We start from the raw sequence: 20,240 nt of genomic DNA, 5'->3' as shown, positions 1-20,240 counted from the left end.
AGCGAGCCACCTTTTACTCCTTTTGAGTTCTTTTCCCATGCGTTATGCGTCCGCTGTGCACACAATTAAATGTTTGTCCTTGGCCTTGTGTTACCTTGCCCCTGATTAGTGATTGAGCTCACCTGCTGAGGCGGCGCGGAGCAACGCACATGCCGTAGCGCGCATGCAGCAGCACGGCGCTGTCACACACGCAGCTGCACCTGCAGGCGAGTGCCTCAACAAATACTTTTGCTGGTCTTTTGCTACCAGCAGCACCAGCTTAATGAGCAATACGTGAGTGCTTGGTATTCGCAAGATGAGCTTCCTGTACCGTAATTCGAGAGCAGAAGAAGAAAAAATCTTCCTGTCATTGATACGAAGGTCCGAACTATAAAAAAAGTTGTTTTCACACTGCAAAAGGTTCGGACCTTGGTTCGTTTGGTCCGGACCGAGACCACCTCTTTTGGTCGGACCAAACTTTGGTCCTTTGGTCCGGACCGTGGTCCGCGGTACCTTTCACACCTGGAATTTAGGTTCGGATCAAACTGAAAAGTCCGAAAGTCCGGACCAAAGCGCCCTTAGACTGTAAAATTAAACTGAAGCTGTTTGTTTGTGTTGTTTGGTTTCCCACAGAGCTGCTGCATTCATAGAAAATATATATACAAAAGTATATGAAATATCACATTTTCCTTCCTTTAAATATTTCTGATCACAAAATATAAAGACTGAAACACAGAATTTAACCAGTCAGAACAAAACATTCAGGTTCAACAGTTCAGATAATCTTAGGGTGCTTTCACACCGCTAGTTCGATTATTTGGTCCGCACCAGGCAGTAAAATTGTTACATTGTAGCATACAGACTACGTGTGGTCCGCGTTCACACATGCAAACGAACCACATTGGTCTGAATGATGTTTCGTCATCTTCCGGTGGAAATAAGTGCCAATTTCAACTTTCACAATGGAGCGACACGTTCACACACTGTTTCGTGCGCTGGCCCTTGCTTTTTATATCATCAACATTACCCATTTCTGGCAAAATATCCAGTTCTGGAATGAGTCGCGGCTGCAGCTGGAGAACAATCATCGGAAATAATGGATCCGGCGAAGGCACATATCACGTCATTTCAGGCAGAGGAGACGCGCTGTTTTCACCAATGCTGTCCTGCTGATGTGGATGATATTGTTATCAGTATGCGTACTCTGAGAAGTATTTTGAAATGTATGGGGTTGGATCGAATGAAACATGTATATTACAGATTAAATTAATTTCATACCAGTGTTTCCCCAACATTCTTTCAGCAGCTGCGCAACACATGGCTAATTTGAATATTCAAATTAGCCATGTGTTGGTAGGTCATGACATGAATGAATGTAGGAGAATATACAGGCAGCACGCAAATTAAGCATTGGTGCATTTCAAATAGTTCGTTCAGACCTGAGTTGGTCCAGGTTTGCGTTCTCACCAGAGGGACCGCACCAGAGGTTGGCATTTGGTGCGGAATCAATCGGACCGAGACCACCTCTTTTTGGAGGACTCGGTCCGCTTGATTTAGTGCGCACCCGAGTGCGATTGATGCTTTCACACCGACGAAAACTAACCGAACTAAGGGCTTTTGGTTCGAATGGACTGTTTAGTGCGCACCAACTGCTGTTGGTGTGAAAGCACCCTCAGTTTCTGTCTGTCTGTCTGTCTGTCTGTCTGTCTGTCTGTCTGTCTGTCTGTCTGTCTTTCTGTCTGTCTGTCTGTCTGTACACTTTAATAAATAACATAACAGTAAAAAGAGAACAGTCTGTCATCTTGTGTCTTTATCTTCTCTCCTCTCAGGTGGATCAACTAAAAGCTCTAATCAAGATGCTGGAAGACCAGAAAAAAGGAGCTGGAGGACAAGATAATAAAGGTCAATCTTTTATTAATATTGTTTTTTTTCCACCTATATGTTTTCTTTCATTCTAAATCTCATAGTTTTTGCTTGATTGTATTTAAAGTGTATGTTAATATATAACAACATAAAGTATTTTAGGACTGTAACATTAAAAGTATTGAAGTGGTAACCAATCAGTGCGTTAACTGGACTGAACAACTTGATGTTTATTTATTGTTTATCTGTATCTGTGTGTCATAAACACATAAACAGAATATTTTACCAAGATGTGAAGAAGCTAAAGAATCAGCTGGAGGACAAGGTTCATTTTTAACTTGTCCTGTCCACAATGTATAAACAGTCAAATGTAATTGTATCAAGGTCAAAATCAGTGTTTAAATAGAGTAAAGCAGTGAAGGTTGGTTCAGAGATCTGAGCATCAACAAGGTTTTATTACATCATCCAGCTGATCACATATAATAATTCACTCACACATTCATGTAATGTCTGCCTCCCAGTTGGACAATCTGAAGGATCTTTTTCACAAACCATTTTTTTTTGTTTTATCTTCTTTCAACTGCTGCTGAAGATTAAATCCAACAAACACCCATCTGTCTGTGTGATAGTCAGCTGATTAGTGATGACTCATGATGTGTGTTGTTGTTCTCAGCAGGATGAAGATGAATGAAGCTCAACAGCCTCAGAGTCTTCAGCCAGTGAAGCAGGACAGCAGCTCAACTGATGGATTTGTTATTAAACTCGACCAACAGAAAACCAACTGGGAGGCTGGATATTACAAGTACAGCTCAACAACAAAGAACCTGTCAGACACGTTTAGAGAATCACTGAAACTCCAAGCAGGAGAAACCGTCACTGTGAGTCTTTCTGGTCTGAAGGTCTGGGAAGCTGGAGACGAACTTCAGGTCTCCCTCATGAACCAGTTCAGACTCACTGAAAGTTAATAATTACTCCTTGTTTTCTTGAGCTCATCTTTTGTTTTTTCTCCTTTAAGTCACGTTGCTTTTTGATCTGATCAAATCAGGCTTTAACCTTTGTTTTATTTAAAATTATGTTTAACAATGCATTTGTTTTATTGCTTCTTTATAAAAACATTATTGAAAATCCACGCTGCATTTTTTAAGCTACTCTAAAATCTGAAATATTGAGTTGTTATAAAGACAATGGATGAAATTAAGTCAAAATAGACATGAGCTCATGGAACTCAAGGACTTTTTCTGTTTTTACTGTATTGGATGTTTGTATTAAAATTGATTTTGAGATGGAAAACAAAACAAAACAAAAAAACAAAGGAGTCGACTTGTGTCACAGTTGTGACAGTCAATGTTTTTTTTATAGCATTTGCTTTGAGAAATATCAACTTTAAATTGTGTTTTTTTGTATTTGTTGTTGAAAGACATACATTCAATTATATAGATATGTTAAAAAACTAAAGTCTTTGGAGTAAAAGAACACATTAAAAAGACCTTAGAGTATAAATTGTGTTTTGTTGTTGTGTGTTTTAAATGACTAAATCTGAAGTCCAAAGTGAAGAGAGCAGCTCAGCACCACGGTCCACTGTTGGTAATGTAGGAATGTATGTGTGTGTTTTATAAAGAGATTTTTTAAAAATGTGACAATCTGATTTGATTTGAAATTGCTTGATAATAATAAAAATATAGTTCTGAGTTCTGTGAAGTGGTACATTTCTTGACTTTTTAAACCAGATGTTCAAAATAATTTATTTGACTCACAATGCTGTAATACTACATTCTTTTTACTTTGGGTCAAATTACTTAAACACCAGATGAATACAGATGAAAACAACTGACTTCCCAAAGAGCCTCCTGTGCAGTAAACAAACAGTTAAAGAACAAGAGCAGTCTGTTTCACTGCAGTTTGTGTAGTTCCCCTGTTTGACAGGTAGAGGGCGATCAAAGTCTAAACCTGGCAATATTAAAATATTAAGAGCACGTTTGCAGTAATAATATGGGAAAGAACATGAAAATAAAATGTTTATTCCATTCTTGTTTCATTTTAATGACTGGAAACAGAAGTCCACACATGACGAGGGCCGCTCAGCACCACGGTCCACTGTTGGTAAGACAGGAATGTATGTGTGATAAAAAAAACAACTTCAGACACTGATTTTTACAATTTTTACTTTGAGGAATATTAATATTCACAGCTTTTTCTGATTTGTCCTCTGATATCGCTTTACAAATAATAATACAGTTAAAGTTCTGAGTTCTGTGAAGTGAACTCTTTCAGAACCAGATTTTCAAACATTTTTTTTATTCACAATGCTATAAGATGACAATATTTTTTACATTTTGGATGAAATAACCTAACACTAGATGAATACAGATGAAAACAACTGACTTCCCACAGAGCCTTCTGATCACCTCTTACATACAAACATACATGTTCTCATGTGGTTTTTGTCTGAGAAGCTCAAACTATCACCAGCATCTACAGAGTCTAAAATAAAACATAGAACAAATTAAACATGACGATGATAAACGACGACTCGCCTTTTTAAAATAGCTCAGCCATCAGTCAGAACATCTGTGGTTTGTAACCTTTACTGAGTGAGAAAGTGAGACAGAAACAGCCACTGCAAGTGTGAACACGTAACACAGAGGTTTGACAACTTCCAGTTAAAAACACAACTTAAACAACAGTCAAAGTACAAACAGATGATAAAAGATGTAAAAACAGATCTTGATGAGAAGATGTTTTCTAAGTGTGATGGGATGTTCTCTGCTCAGATTACCTTTCACCTGTTTGCATGAGTACATTTCTGTGTAACTGTGAGTTTCCCACAGTGAAGCAGTCCCACCAGCAGCAGCAGCAGAGCCACCATCACTATGGTGAACACCGTCCTCAAGAGGAGGAGGAGATAAATGGAGTGATCCCAGGAGGGACAAGTCTCTCTGTGAAGAGCTGCAAAGACAAGACAACACATCAGTCACAACACAGTGACAGTATTTATATCTGAGGGAATGCTGAACTTAAATGTGGTTATTTTCATAGTAAACAGTGCAGTGTCTCACCTCTGACAGCCAGCCAGCTCTCTGCTGACTCTCCACCATCAGAGATGCTGCACTTGTAGAGTCCTTCATCAGATTTAGAAACACCCCAGATGGTGAACTCTCCTGTAGAGCTGCTGATGAAGAGGAGGCCATCTTTGTAGAAATCAGCTGGGAGGTTGGAGGAAGTCGACTTCTTCCTGCAGCTCAGAGTCACATTGATTCCTTCTTTCACAGGCAGTATCGGACTCTCCAGGATCAAGGGTTCACCTGGAAAACAAAGGTTTTATTGCTTTTTCTACATGATGGTGAAGTACAACTTTATTGCTGAGTTTGTTGGAGTTAGATGGGAACACCGATATCAATATAGTCTCATTTTAATCTTATTTGTCCCCTTAAATGTCTTTTTTAAATACTATAATTAGCTCCAGTGTTAGCTTCCGCCTCTTTGACAGACATACACGTGCTCACGTGGTTTGTGTGTGAGAGGCTTAAATTATCAGCAGCGTCAGGGCAGTCTGAAAGAGAAGAAGGTCTGCTCGCCTTTTATTAATAGCATGATAGCATCAGTCATAAGTTTAGTAGCTCTGAGGGTTTTTATCTTTTCAGTGTGTGAGAATGTGCAACTGTGGTTGTAGAGAGAGGTTTGATACCTTACACCTACACGTAACAGAAGTAGATGTGAATTTAAAAAAACAACAACATGAACATAATAAAGGAGCTCGATATTCACACATTGGCTTCATAACTTAACCCTAAAGTTACCGTCAACACTTTTGCAAACTGACAAACCGATCAACAACCTTTAACATTTTCCCACCAATCAACACCAAACTGAACAAAACATACATTTCTCTGCTGCCCGGTGGGGAGTCAGACCCGTGGCCCAGGTCTGATGACCCCATGACTTCCAACATGAGCTTACCAGCCAGGTAAACAAAACAACCCTTTATACACTTTTAACAGTAATGTTAAGCCACAAGGACGTTAGGTACAGCCCTGAACAATCCTAGTGTCTGAGGTCTTGACCAGGTGTAAATAGAGACTCCTAAAACTGACCAAACTGTCTTCCAGACTTGTCATTTAAGTCAGTTTTATACTGTTCTGTATACTGTCCATAACTATGAGTTATTTATCATATCATACCATCATTATATTAGTGAAAAAAACCTTCAAAGGAGATGAAGTGCTTCAAGGACAACAGGACACCAGTACCATTATGTTCTAACACCATGACAGTATTAACCATATAAACAGTTTGTCTTTGAGGGCTTTCTGTAGCATTACACTGTACAAATTGTATATATATTATGTTTTTATGGAACCATTAGTACACATAAAGAGGAAATACTCACCTCTGACAGCCAGCCAGCTCTCTGCTGACTCTCCAACTCCACTGATGCTGCACTTGTAGAGTCCTTCATCAGATTTAGAAACACTGTAGATGGTTGTGTTTCCTGTAGAGCTGCTGATGAAGAGGAGGCCATCTTTGTAGAAATCAGATCGGAGGTTGGACGAAGTCGCCTTCGTCCTGCAGCTCAGAGTCACATTGAGTCCTTCGTTCACAGGAAGGACCGGAATCTCCAGGATCAAGAATTCACCTGGAAAACAAAGGATTACTAACTTTTTTCATTCCATGGATTTTAAGCGGAGACTTTATAGAAACTTAACCCACCAGCAACAGTGATGTTGAAACTGTTGCTTCTCTCTCCTCCAGTCTCACACCAGTACTCTCCACTGTCTGCTGGATAGATTCTCTTAATGGTGTTGGAGGACCCTGCGTATGTCTTAATGTCACATTCAGGATCACATTTCTTTTCATTTTTTTTGACTCTCAGTTTAGTTGAGGCATCAGACCCGACACAGTCAAAAGACACAGGGTCAAATTGAAAGTGTTGCAGTCTGCTGGGAGTGATACGAAGAAAAGCTGCATCTGAAACCAAGACAGAAATGGTCCCAAAGACACATTCAGAACTGAAACAATGTGTTGTCTCTCACAAATGAAATGCAATCAGCAAAGTTACTGTAGTGCCTCCACCTTAATGCATATTAAAGTATTTTTATCTTGCCTGATGCACTCTGGTGTTTGCTAGCAACACGGACATCTATTTTTAAATTCAACCTTTCACAAAACATGAAGCAAAGCTGTAGGAAACTAAACAACAGCACAGAGACAAAGACAGATTTCAGCCACCCTTCAGCCTTTAGATGGAGAGAATGATTAAAGAGTATCTTTAAGGTTTTCTGTTTGTCACTTACCACTTTTCTGAGTATAACTGTTCAGCAGAATGAATTCAAACATCACTGGATAAACCAAAGAGCAAATATAACTATTAGACATCCATGGTTTGATGTGAAGGATATAATATTCATATAAAAAGAGTTTAACCTGAGAGTGAGTACTCACACAGTCTGAAGCAGAGAGCTGTGACCTCCATGATGTCTCGCTGCTGACTGAGCCTCAAACTGAAGTACGACTGAAGAATGAAGGCGACAACTTCCTCTTCCTGTGGAGCTTTTTTTTAATAAGAGCTGCAGTCAGAGCCACAGTGTGTTAAACATAGTCTGTCAGCTTTTAAGCTGCCTCTCAGAGGGGTTAACCATCCTATCAGGTCAGGCTGGGCTGGCCCAGTGGCTCTAAAACCAGTTTGGCTACTGAAGGATAAGAGACCTGGTCCCAGTCTCTAAAATACACACTGTTTGAGGATTAATGTGTGGTCTTGTATGGTTGATGTCCAACATAATACCTTAATGGGGTTCATATGATTCTGTATTGACATTTGCAGCACAATTCACATGAAATGTGACATGATGATGAGTGCCGTTTTAAACACAATGTTGATATAAGACGGCCGCAGTTGTAACCTACTGAACCTCACCATGGCTGTTTTCAACATTGTTTTCATGCTTCACAGCCACCACCAAAACCACTGTCCTTAAAGCTTAAAAAAAAACAAAAAAAAAAAACAACAACACTATTTCTGAATATACTTTCAACAATGAGACACAAACTCTGTCCTCTGGTTTAAAAGTGTTTGTTTGACCCATCCAAAGAATGTTCTGTGGTCTTTGGTCTGAACTCGGATGGATGCTTTTATTGAAATGAGGCAGAAGTCTCAAAGGCCTGATCCTGTAAGTTCAGTTCTGCCCCCTGCAGGAAGATAACACACACAGCATCTGCCTCCTGAACATTGTCCTTTTTTATACTTGCATTGTTGCTCTTGATGGTTTTGATTGCAGCTGTAATGTTTTATAGCAGTGATCTGTTACCCAGCAACAGGCTCAAAGTTCAGCATTTCACACTGACACTAAGAGTTTCTCTGGACCCCTGCCAAATGTGACCAGTGATGATATGTGTAGCTGCATTTAATCGTGCTGGATGTCTAGGTGGTGTCCAGTAAGCTACAGGGGCTTCGTAGATAATTGGTTGACTTTCTGGGGAAGACCTGGTCTGATTAGGAGAGACGCGCCCTCATATCCAGTTTATTAGATGTTTTAATCCATGACAACCCAGAGTTAGGGTCAGCAGGCAGAGTTGTAGTTTGAATCATTCTCTATGCTTCTACAGCAGTCACCCACCTAAATCTCATAGACACTGTGTCCTGGTTGTTTTGTCAAGGCAATGTAGCACATATGTGCTATGTCCGCCTACTGAGTTTGAATATTTGTCTGTACAAATATTCAAACAAAAAGGTCAATCTCAATCCTGGAGTTTTTGCGAACAGTCCAATATCTTTTAAAAGCTGTCCTAATGTGGTTTTGATGGTGTCTTTGTTGCTTATGCATCATACTGAAAACAATGCATTACATTTGAAAACACTCAATACTCAGAGTTTAAGTTAAGGGGGAATTGCATGAGCGGATAACACATCAACTGAATTTCAAACAAAATGTTTTACATCCAGCAATCTGTCATTGATAGTCCAGAGTTAGTTGAGGTCAAAGTCCATCAATGATTAATAGACTACCTGTGCAGTCTGAAGAACGGACACGCCATGCAGCAGGTAAGTTGTTTATTTCTGTCTGTTTTTGCATAAACTAACCTCAATTCACTTTACCAACAATAAAAGTGGGTCTGCATTCAGAGTAGTGGGCTACTGGCATTGTCAAAATTATTTTAAAATTCAGTAGGGAGGAATCTTTGCCATGTTGAAGGAAAAGTGCAAGTATAACTCAGTTTTGATTCACATGTGTTATATACATAGCTTTTGTAGTTCTCTCTGTATGACTGTGTGTTGCAAAATGTGAAAGTTAATTTGCTTCACTTGAACAGATAATGAGTTTTGACATCATAAAATGTACTGGAACACAGATGACAGTAAAGATTATTCCTCTGTGTTACAAACAGTCATCAACACATTGAAGCACTACAATCATTCCATTGTAAATTGTTAAATTAAAAAAGGTAATCACGGAAACCTCCAAATTTGCCTGGGAATTATTAATATTATTAATATTAGTAGTAGTAGTAGTAGTGCAGTTCCTGTTTTTTGCAGAAACACTGTGTATGTATGTATATTAATAGGTAAAAGATTGAACATACAATCTTTTACCTATTAATATTTATCTTATTTTATTTCAGCTCCTATCATAGGGCCTGTAAATGGTATTTGGAGTAGGAGGGGACAGTCTATTTGCTGTGAACAAAGAAAAAGCTAAACTAACAACATGTAGCCGTTAAACTATTATCAGCCTACCGTAACACTCATCAGAGCTGACTTAAACATTGCTTTTTTAACTTTTAAGACCATCTGTAACAATAAATATGGATGTATAATATTGATATTTGTCTAAAGTTATAGAATATAATGATGAATTAATGAGTAATTTAAGTCATTTGTTGCAGGACAAATGGGGTGTGTTAGTCTCATTTAATTACCAGAACAACAAGATGCTTCTGTCTCTCCAGTCTCCAGTCAGACTCCTCAGTGTTTTGGTTTTCCATCTTCTCCTCACACACCCTTGTAGAGGTAAGTGACACACACATGTAGTCTCAAGGTCACAGTGAGACATAATCACAGAATCAGAATCAGGCTAATATGTTTCATATAAAAGAAGCAGGGTTTTGGACACTTCTGGTTCAGTTATTCCAACAGGGAATACTATAACTTTATGGAAGATGAAGCACAAACGGACAGAGCCTAAAAAGTACTCAAGCTTTTCAGTTACTCCACAACCACATGAAATAGATTACTACTTGGTGTCTAAGGATGTATTTCATAAAAAATGTTGCTGAAAAAAATTCTAGCAAAAAAAAAAATCAACGGGGTTGTTGGATGGTGACACATATTCAACTAATACAGAATGACTGACATACGGTAGCCCTGAAGTTCAAACCACACCAGCAATTAGCACAACACACCAGCAATTAGCTGGTGTGTTGTGCTAATTGCTGGTGTGTTGTGTGAATTGCTGATGTGTTGTGTGAATTGCTGGCATGTTGTGATGAATTACTTGTGTGTTGTGTGAATTGCTGGTGTGTTGTGTGAATTGCTACTGTATTGTGTGAATTGCTGGTGTGTTGTTTGAATTGGTGGTGTGTTGTGGTGAATTGCTGGTGTGTTGTGTGAATTGCTGGTGTGTTGTGGTGAATTGCTGATGTGTTGTGGTGAATTGCTGGTGTGTTGTGTGAATTGCTGGTGTGTTGTGGTGAATTGCTGGTGTGTTGTGGTGAATTGCTGGTGTGTTGTGTGAATTGCTGGTGTGTTGTGTGAATTGCTGGTGTGTTGTAATGAATTGCTGGTGTGTTGTGTGAATTGCTGGTGTGTTGTGGTGAATTGCTGGTGTGTTGTGTGAATTGCTGGCGTGTTGTAGTGATTTGCTGGCGTGTTATGTGAATTGCTGGTGTGTTGTGGTGAATTGCTGGTGTGTTGTTGTGATTTGCTGGTGTGTTATGTGAATTGCTGGCGTGTTATGTGAATTGCTGGTGTGTTGTGTGAATTGCTGGTGTGTTGGGCTAATTGCTGGTGTGTTCTGGTGAATTGCTGGCGTGTTGTGTGAATTGCTGGTGTGTTGTGGTGAATTGCTGGTGTGTTGTGTGAATTGCTGGTGTGTTGTAGTGATTTGCTGGTGTGTTATGTGAATTGCTGGCGCGTTATGTGAATTGCTGGTGTGTTGTGTGAATTGCTGGTGTGTTGGGCTAATTGCTGGTGTGTTCTGGTGAATTGCTGGCGTGTTGTGTGAATTGCGAGTGTCAGGGCCACCGTACTGACAGCTTTACTGCCTTAAAAGTTTACACCTTGGACGCCCATACCCACTGCCAAATTGTTTCCCACTTCAGGCACTGCAAATATTATGATTCTAGTATCTCATTATTGTTTTACTAAATTAATGCAGAGCTTTGAGCCAACTGAAAACCTCAAAATGATGAAGCGTTGCAGATAACACTGTAATTTGGCACATAAGCATGACAACATCTTCTAATCAGCTCTAAAGACAAGGAACAGTTGAGGTGAGTGGGAATTTAATTAGTTTCTTGGGTATTTGGTCAATTTTGAGCTGACGATTGTTGGGAATTGCAGAAGCAGGTTTGGATATAGGCAGATATTAAAATTAAGAACAATAATACAATTTTAACAATAATATAATTATTAATGTTAATTAAACACGCAGCAATTCACCACAACGCACCAGCAATTCACCACAACACACGGTTTTCAGGTTTCCAATCGACGTATGGCAAATACTTTGTTTATGCAGATAAAAGGCCTGACTATTGGCACACTATCAAGATGGACATCAAGCTTAAATTAAAGAAATAAAATGATTTAACTAGTTTCCACTGCAAGAAGAAATAAACTGATCTGTTTGTTTCCAGGTCAGTCTCAGTTAGTTGTTCCATCTCAGCCAATAGTGGCAAACATTGGTGATGACATCATTTTGCCATGTCACCTGGAGCCTGCGGACGATGTTGCTGCCATGACGCTGGAGTGGACGAGATTGGGCCTGAGCCTTAAACTTGTCAATGTGTGGCGTGATGGTCGGGACCTTGATACTAGAAGTCCATCTTACAGAGGAAGAACTTTTCTGTTCACTGATGAACTGAAGAAGGGAAACATTTCACTGAAACTCTCCACAGTGAAACCTTCTGATACGGGGAGATACAAATGCTTCATTCCAGAAATTAATAAAGAATCTTTCATTGAACTTGTTGTTGGTAAGTAGACACATGAAGTCTCCACATAGTGCCAGTAAATAAAGTGATGACTGGTTTAAATGTTTCTCTTTTTGCTCATTATCAGGTGCTGTTTCCTCACCTATCATCAGTTTGAGAGGGATTGATAGAGACAAAGAGGGAGTGGTTCTCCAGTGTGAGTCTTCTGGCTGGTATCCAGAGCCTGAGGTGTTGTGGCTGGACGGTGAGGGAAAGCTCCTCTCTGCTGGACCTACAGAGACAGTCAGAGGTCCTGATGACCTCTATACTGTCAGCAGCAGAGTGACTGTGGAGAAGAGACACAGCAACAGCTTCACCTGTAGAGTCCACCAGAAGGACACCAACCACACCACAGAGACACACATCACTGTTCCAGGTAGAAATTATTGTTCTTTGTGATGTCATTGATGTTTTAGTTTCAAATATCAGTGTTCATTTTGTATAAATGTCATGTTTTTCTGTGTTTTATGATTTCAGATGATTTCTTTGAGGTCCGGTCCAGCTCTACTTCCACCATTGCTGGTCTGGCTGTTAGTCTGGCTGCTTGCATCCTGATTATTATTTTATGTTTCGTTTTTGTGAGGAAACAAAAGAACAGTAAGTCATAAGCTAATAGCAGGTCTTTGTAAATGTTATTCTCACAGGATTTACTAGTAGAGACATGAGAATAGTGATATAGATTGTGTCAGTATATGTCAGTATTTTATTTTGGTGTTGATTAAAAAACGTTTGGATACTTTTTAATTTGATTTCACATCAGTCAAATTGTCACATCTTGTTTTTTATAACTCATTTTAGATGTAAATACCTGCAGGTTAATGTATTTTACACTTTAATGTTACTGCTTTTGTTTTTACACAGAGAGCAGGAGTGAAGCTGAGAGAGAGAAGTTCCTGGTAGGTCAAACAGTGCAGTAAGGAAATATATACATATATATATATATATTCAAACACAACTCATTTGCTTGTTATGAACATTTAAGTTGAATGTTTCCCACCGAAATATAATATCGACTTGTTGTTACTAAAGCATTGTTAAACTATTTTTGTTCTTTATAGTTCTGGTTAATAACAGAAATATGAATATCATCATATCATTTAGCTCTCTCACAAGATCCAATGACTGATGGTTCTCCTTCTCAGCCCTCCTGGATTTTAGTTCTGCTCCACATTTCTCCTCTTTACTTCTCTTGGATGTTTAAAGTGACAAAGACTCAACAACAAACATGATCTGATTTCAAAACTGTTAACTGGTTTCTTCATGACACCTCCATCAATGTACTTATTCTTTATGTTTCCTCACACACTTTAATAAGAGAACAGTCTGTCATCTTGTCTCTTTATCTTCTCTCCTCTCAGGTGGGTCAACTATCAGCTGATAACATGGAGCTGAAAGAGCTGAATCAGAGGATTGAGAAGGAGGTGAAGAAGCTGATAGAGGAGCTGAAGGACAAGGTAAAAGAGGTTCTGCTTTAATTAATATTAATGTTTGTTTCCACCTATGTCTTTGTTTTTATAATCATCTGCTTTACCTTTTACTTAGCTTATTCAAATCAATACCAACCACAAGAAGAGTCAAATCATTTTACGGACGTTAATTAACTTGAAGCCACGGGGGTTTGTAGATTTTGGCTTTACCTCCTCGTTGTTCAGACCTTTACTGTTAGTAAAGTTATGTCTCATCTCTGTTCTACTCATGTTATTAACTATGTTTGTCAGGTTACATAATGAAGAGAATTCTGCAACATAAGCTGCTGAAGTTTTATGTTTATGGTGAATGTGTCCTGAAGCTAATTGTAAATATTAAAAATCACAAGTGAAAGAGTCAATAAAATACAACAAATGATAAGTTGTGTTTGAGTCACAGAGTGAAACTACTGAAAGATTAACATTATCTGTCTGTGTGTCAGCTGGAAGAAAACCAACAGTCAGCAGAGAGAGAGAGGCTGAGAACCAATAAAGAGCTGAAACAGACTCAAGATCAGCTGGAGAAGATGACTGCAGAGTTTGAGCAGAATAAATCACAGGTACGCACACACACACACACACACACACTCTCACACTCTCACACACACACACACACACACACACACACACACACACACAGAACAGTACGGCTGAGAAGCTGGAGCTGATGTTCACATCCAGAGACAAACAGAGAGTCTGTACACGTCCACAAACTTCTTCTGCTGTTGGATCAAAGTGTCTAACAGAGATCATCTGTCATTGTCTCATTCAGACAATATAAATTATAACATCAGATGATGTGAATTCATTCACACACGAGTGTGAAGTGAACATAAACTAAATGAGATAAAAAGTCTCTCTTCATCTCTCCTCTCTCCCAGCTGAACAAACAGATCCAGATCCAGCAGCAGAGAGCAGAGAAAGCTGAGGGAGAACTGAAGGAGCTGAGGGCCAAACATGAGGAGGTTCATATTTTCACTGAGATATTTTTTATCATCTTCTTCATATGACATTGTTTCATTGCTGACACCACTATAAATACTATGAAATTAATAAATTACTCAATAAAACAAACTGTCTCCATCTTCCAGGTGGAGAAGACCAAAGCGGAGGAAGCTGATGAAGATGTGAAGAAGCGAAAGAAGCAGCACAAGGTTCATTTTTAACTTGTTCTGTCCACAATGTATAAACAGTCAATTGTAATTGTATTAATGTCAAAATCAGTGATTAAATAGAGTAAAGTAGTGAAGGTTGGTTCAGAGATCTGAGCATCAACAAGGTTTCATTACATCATCCAGCTGATCACATATAATAATTCACTCACACATTCATGGAATGTCTGCCTCCCAGTTGGACAATCTGAAGGATCTTTTTCACAAATCATTTCTTCAGTTTTATCTTCTTTCAACTGCTGCTGAAGATTAAATCCAACAAACAGCCATCTGTCTGTGTGATAGTCAGCTGATTAGTGATGACTCATGATGTGTGTTGTTGTTCTCAGCAGGATGGAGGAGATGAAGCTCAACAGTCTCAGAGTCCTCAGCCAGTGAAGCAGAACAGCAGCTCAACTGATGGATTTGATATTAAACTCTACCAACAGAACAAATGTATCTATCTGAAGAACGATTTTAATGAGGTATGTTGTTAATGTGTGGGTTAAAACTGGGTTCACTGGGGCAGCTGTGGCTCTCCTGGTAGAGCGTTCATCCAGTAACCGGCAGGTTGGTGGTTCGATCCCCGACCATGGTAGTCCACATGTCGAAGTATGTAGTGTAAGGCGATTTGGATGAAAGTGCTAAATAAGTCCATTTACCACTGTATAATCATCTATGTCAATCTGTATTACCCAAGTGTGTCCAGAGATATTCCAAATAAGCTGTAAAATACAACCATTCATTTATTTACTGTAATGTCAGTTTATGATCTCTTTTTCTTTACCTTCCCTCTTGTACCCAATTTAACTCCCTGCAGGAAAAACAACTGCTAGCCTGGGAATTACGAGTACAGTTCATCAACAAAGAACCTGTCAGACACGTTTAGTGAATCAATGAAACTCAAAGCAGGAGAAACTGTCACTGGGAGTCTTTCTCAATTTATGTTGTTGATTTTACCTTTTATTTATTATTACCACTTAAAGTAAAATAAACTATTATAATATTGAATATTAATGATGTGTTGATTCTGCTTGTAAGTCTATGGCTTTTACACTTTACAGATGTGGGGCTTTGGTCACGGTCCCGATTCCTTCTTCTGATAAGTTGCGGTGCAGGTCTGGGAAGCTGGAGACAAAGTGCAGGTCAGCCTTGTGGACAAGCTGGAGAGATCCAACATGAAATCAGTTCAGACTCACTGAAAGTTAATAATTAGTCCGCCTTGTTTTCTTGAGCTCATCTTTCGTTTTTTCTCCTTTAAGTCACGTCACTTTTTGATCTGATCAAATCAGGCTTTAACCTTTGTTTTATTTAAAATTATGTTGAACAATGTATTTGTTTTATTGCTTCTTTATAAAAACATTATTGAAAAACCACCCTGCATTGTTTAGACTGCTTTAAAATCTGAAATATTGGGTTGTTATAAAGACAATGGATGAAATGAAGTCAAAATAGACATGAGCTCATGGAACTCAAGGACTTTTTCTGTTTTTACTGTATTGGATGTTTGTATTAAAATTGATTTTGAGATGGAAAACAAGCAAAAAACAAAAACAAAGGGGTGGACTTGTGTCACAGTTGTGACAGTATATGTTTTTTTTTATAGCATTTGCTTTCAGAAATGTCAACTTTAAATTGTGTTTTTTTGTATTTGTTGTTGAAAGACATACATTCAATTATATAGATAAAAAAAACTAAAGTCTTTGCAGTAAAAGAACACGTTAAAAAGACCTTAGAGTATAAATTATATTTTGTTCTTGTTTGTTTTAAATGACTAAATCTGAAGTCCAAAGTGAAGAGGGCAGCTCAGCACCACGGTCCACTGTTGGTAATATAGGAATGTATGTGTGTGTTTTATAAAGAGATTTTTAAAAAATGTGACAATCTGATTTGTCCTCTGAAATTGCTTGATAATAATAAAAATATAGTTCTGAGTTTTGTGAAGTGGTACATTTCTTGACTTTTTAAACCAGATGTTCAAAATAATTTATTTGACTCACAATGCTGTAATATTACATTCTTCTTACTTTGGGTCAAATTAGTTAAACACTAGATCAATACAGATGAAAACAACTGACTTCCCACAGAGCCTCCTGTGCAGTAAACAAACAGTTAAAGAACAAGAGCAGTCTGTTTCACTGCAGTTTGTGTAATTCCCCTGTTTGACAGGTAGAGGGCGATCAAAGTCTAAACCTGGCAGTTTATTTAAAAAAATATATTAAAGCACATTTGCATTAGTGATATGGGAAAAGACCATGAAAGTAAAATGTTTATTCCATTCTTGTTTCATTTTAAGGACCAAAAACAGAAGTCCACACATGACGAGGGCAGCTCAGCACCACAGTCCACTGTTGGTAATACAGGAATGTATGTGTGGTAAAAAAAAAAAAATCAGACACTGATTTTTACAATTTTTACTTTGACAAATATCAACATTCACAGCTTTTTGTGATTTGTCCTCTGATACAGCTTTACAAATAATAATACAGTTAAAGTTCTGATTTCTGTGAAGTGAACTTTTTCAGAAAAGAGTTTCACACAGTTTATTTATTCACAATGTTGTGAAATGACAATATTTTTAATTGTGGATGAAATTACTTAACAATAGTAGCCTGGGTATACTCATACTGCCTTGCGTGCTCGATTTAATTTCAAACTGCAAGACAGTCTGCCGTCTACGGCTGTTTCTTAGCCCTGTTTTAGGAACCAATCACAGAACGGGGAGGGACGGCAAGACGATGACGCGTACTACTGGACAGATGGAAGCTTGTAGTTTTGCAGTTTTCTTACGGATCCAACATGGCTGCAGCAGACGCGAAACTATCTTTGGATCTAGCTGTAGACAGTGTTCTAGATAGTTTAGAGCCAAAGCTTTTTTTTAAAGAAGAACAACGTTTGACTTTACACTCTAACGATGTTTTAGCCTTGCTTCTGACAGGATTTGGCCAAAGCCTAATCTACCAACTAGCCCCGCTACCGCTCGCTGCTGTAACCACGGTGATCTGGCTCCGAGCCGGGGGACAGCGGAGCCCCCAGAGACCCCCAGCAGCTCGTCTAGTGACCATAAAATCAGTGGATGTGTGTGGCTGAATGACATGAGGGGGAATAAGGCGTAAAAATAAAGAATCTTGCAGAAAGTGAGAACTGGAGAAGCAAAGCAGCAGCAACACTCTCTCTCTCACACACACACACACACACACACTGCCGGTAGACTGTGAGCTGAAACTACAGAGCAGCCAGAGCCAGAACATGCTGCAGAAAAACGCTACAGAAGCACAATTGAGCATTTTAGTCTCAAAGTAGAGATGGGCTAGTCTGGCTATGTAAACATCAATTTCTGTTGCTCTACTACGTCATCTGGTATAACTGATCTGATTGGCTAAGAGCTACCTACAGACGCTTTGATAGACATTCTAAGCGTCCAATAAACGGCTCCGGAGGATCGTAAACCACACCTCCTCTACGGAGAAATGAACGGCTGGTTTCCAGACTAGATCTCATTTGAGATTAGTCTGGCGTTAGCCAGGCTATATCACTAGATCAATACAGATGAAAACAACTGACTTCCCACAGAGCCTCCTGATCGCCTCTTACATACAAACGTACATGTTCTCATGTGGTTTTTGTCTGAGAAGCTGAAATTATCACCAGCATCTAGAGAGTCTAAAATAAAACATAGAACAAATTAAATATGACGATGATAAATGACAGCTCGCCTTTTTAAAATAGCTCAGCCATCAGTCAGTACATCTGTGGTTTGTAACCTTTACTGAGTGAGAAAGTGAGACAGAAACAGCCACTGCAAGTGTGAACATGTAACACAGAGGTTTGACAACTTCCAGTTAAAAACACAACTTAAACAAAAGTCAAAGTACAAACAGATGATAAAAGATGTAAAAACAGATCTTGATGAGAAGATGTTTTCTAAGTGTGATGGGATGTTCTCTGCTCAGATTACCTTTCACCTGTTTGCATGAGAACATTTTTGTGTAACTGTGAGTTTCCCACAGTGAAGCAGTCCCACCAGCAGCAGCAGCAGAGCCACCATCACTATGGTGAACACCGTCCTCAAGAGGAGGAGAAGATAAATGGAGTGATCCGAGGAGGGACAAGTCTCTCTGTGAAGAGCTGCAAAGACAAGAGAACACATCAGTCACAAAACCAAGACAGTATTTATATCTGAGGGAATGCTAAACTTTCATTTGGTGATTTTAAACAGTGCAGTGTCTCACCTCTGACAGCCAGCCAGCTCTCTGCTGACTCTCCACCATCAGAGATGCTGCACTTGTAGAGTCCTTCATCAGATTTAGAAACACCCCAGATGGTGAACTCTCCTGTAGAGCTGCTGATGAAGAGGAGGCCATCTTTGTAGAAATCAGCTGGGAGGTTGGACAGAGTCGACTTCTTCCTGCAGCTTAGAGTCACATTGATTCCTTCTTTCACAGGAAGGACAGGACTCTCCAGGATCAAGGGTTCACCTGGAAAACAAAGGTTTTATTGCTTTTTCTACATAATGGTGAAGTCGAACTTTATTGCTGAGTTTGTTGGAGTTAGATGGGAACACCGATATCAATATAATCTCATTTTAATCTTATTTGTCCCCTTAAATGTCTTTTTTAAATACTATAATTAACTCCAGTGTTAGCTTCCGCCTCTTTGACAGACATACATGTTCTCACGTGGTTTATATGTGAGAGGCTTAAATTATCAGCAGCGTCAGGGCAGTCTGAAAGAGAAGAAGGTCTGCTCGCCTTTTATTAATAGCATGATAGCATCAGTCAGTATCTCTGAGGGTTTTAACCTTTTAAGTGTGAGAATGTACAACTGTGGTTGTAGAGAGAGGTTTGAAAGTAGACAGCTATAGCTAACAGAAGTAGAAGTAAAAAAAAACACGAACATGGTAAAGGAGCACGATATTCACACATTGGCTTCATAACTTAACCCTAAAGTTACCGTCACCACTTTTGCAAACTGACAAATCGATCAACAACCTTTAACATTTTCCCACCAATCAACACCAAACTGAACAAAACATACATTTCTCTGCTGCCCAGTGGGGAGTCAGACCTGTGGCCCCAGGTCTGATGACCCCATGACTTCCAACATGAGCTGACCAGCCAGGTAATCAAAACAACCCTTTATACACTTTTAACAGAAATGTTAAGCCACAAGGACGTTAGGTACAGCCCTGAACAATCCTAGTGTCTCAGGTCTTGACCAGGTGTAAACAGACACTCCTAAAAACTGACCAAACTGTCTTCCAGACTTGTCATTTAACAGTCAGTTGTATAGTGTTCTGTATATTTTCCATAACTATAAGTTATTTAATGTATGTGTAACTCCCCACAGTGAAGCAGTCCCACCAGCAGCAGCAGCAGAGCCATCATTATATTAGTGGAAAAAACATTCAAGGACAACAGGACACCAGTACCATTATGTTCTAACACCATGACAGTATTAACCATATAACAGTTTGTCTTTGAGGGTTTTCTGTAGCATTACACTGTACAAATTGTATGTATACTTCTGGTCAAAAGTTTTAGAACACACCAACTTTTCCAGAATTTAATTGAAAATTATGCAGTTTAATGTCTCA

At 39.0% G+C, this 20,240-nt stretch overlaps 2 protein-coding genes across 2 annotated transcripts; one reads left to right on the top strand and one right to left on the bottom strand.

Annotated features, from left to right (window-relative positions):
• Positions 1-4,621: 4,621 nt before the first annotated feature.
• Positions 4,622-8,871, bottom strand: LOC131989319 (high affinity immunoglobulin gamma Fc receptor I-like). The gene is made up of 5 exons (XM_059354510.1): positions 8,843-8,871; positions 6,550-6,848; positions 6,230-6,475; positions 4,899-5,144; positions 4,622-4,788 (listed from the first exon to the last, which is right to left on the bottom strand). The coding sequence occupies exons 1-5, from the start codon at positions 8,869-8,871 to the stop codon at positions 4,622-4,624; spliced, it is 987 nt and encodes a 328-aa protein (XP_059210493.1).
• Positions 8,872-9,723: 852 nt separating this feature from the next.
• On the top strand, positions 9,724-15,533 carry LOC131989318 (butyrophilin subfamily 3 member A2-like). Its single transcript, XM_059354509.1, has 10 exons — positions 9,724-9,844; positions 11,692-12,030; positions 12,116-12,403; positions 12,505-12,557; positions 13,386-13,481; positions 13,937-14,053; positions 14,375-14,458; positions 14,585-14,647; positions 14,995-15,129; positions 15,465-15,533. Exons 1-10 carry the CDS (start codon positions 9,766-9,768, stop codon positions 15,531-15,533), a joined length of 1,323 nt encoding a protein of 440 aa, XP_059210492.1. The 5' UTR covers positions 9,724-9,765.
• Positions 15,534-20,240: the final 4,707 nt, after the last annotated feature.

The sequence above is a fragment of the Centropristis striata genome, chromosome 17 (assembly GCF_030273125.1).
Source record: "Centropristis striata isolate RG_2023a ecotype Rhode Island chromosome 17, C.striata_1.0, whole genome shotgun sequence".
Classification (NCBI taxonomy): Eukaryota; Metazoa; Chordata; class Actinopteri; order Perciformes; family Serranidae; genus Centropristis; species Centropristis striata.
This window is presented reverse-complemented; position numbering and strand designations above follow the sequence as displayed.